The sequence below is a fragment of the Egretta garzetta genome, unplaced genomic scaffold, assembly GCF_000687185.1.
Source record: "Egretta garzetta isolate BGI_Z169 unplaced genomic scaffold, ASM68718v1 scaffold931, whole genome shotgun sequence".
Classification (NCBI taxonomy): domain Eukaryota; kingdom Metazoa; phylum Chordata; class Aves; order Pelecaniformes; family Ardeidae; genus Egretta; species Egretta garzetta.
This window is the reverse complement of record NW_009258556.1, coordinates 44,435-45,049: the sequence shown is the minus strand read 5'-3', so window position 1 is coordinate 45,049 and position 615 is coordinate 44,435. Positions and strand designations below refer to the sequence as shown.

The following is a 615-nucleotide window of genomic DNA, read 5'->3' as shown; positions in this document are numbered from 1 at the left end:
TCCCCCCCCTGCGTTTTGGCTCCCGAGCAGACTGATGACGCAGCCTGCCCGCTGCAGCGAGGATCTGCTCTGCCGGCCGCGAGGGGGCTGCGGTTCCCTGCCGGCAGCCTGTCTCTGACTGCCTTATCCCCAGGAACGCACCAACGTGGCCAACTTCCCAGGCCACTCGGGCCCCATCACCAGCATCGCCTTCTCCGAGAACGGCTACTACCTGGCCACCGCGGCGGACGACTCCTCTGTCAAGCTCTGGGATTTGCGTAAGCTCAAGAACTTCAAGACGTTGCAACTGGACAATAACTTTGAGGTGTGTGACCCTCCCCTTTGCCTCCCGTTGGCCTGGCCGGGCAGGCTCCTCTCCCAGCACCCGCTGTCCCAGGCCTGCCCCCCACTGCGCTCCTCTGCCTCGGGGGAGCCTGGGGGGGGGGTGCTCCCCCAGCACCCCAAGAAGCCGTTTGGAGCTTCCTGGGCCTGCTCTGAAGCTTCGTTCCCTTTCTCCTTCGCAGGTGAAGTCTCTCATTTTTGACCAGAGCGGCACCTACCTGGCGCTGGGCGGGACGGACGTCCAGATTTACATCTGCAAGCAGTGGACGGAAATCCTCCACTTCACAGGTGAGG

General features: G+C 63.6%; 1 protein-coding gene across 1 annotated transcript in view; it reads left to right on the top strand.

Moving 5' to 3' along the window:
* PRPF19 (pre-mRNA processing factor 19) overlaps window positions 1-615 on the top strand; it is a gene marked incomplete at its 5' end in the record, with an annotated part of 3,659 nt that overhangs the window by 2,646 nt on the left and 398 nt on the right. Inside the window, 2 exon segments of the mRNA XM_009647942.2 lie at window positions 62-304; window positions 504-609. Of these exon segments, the coding sequence (XP_009646237.2) occupies window positions 62-304; window positions 504-609 (349 nt within the window).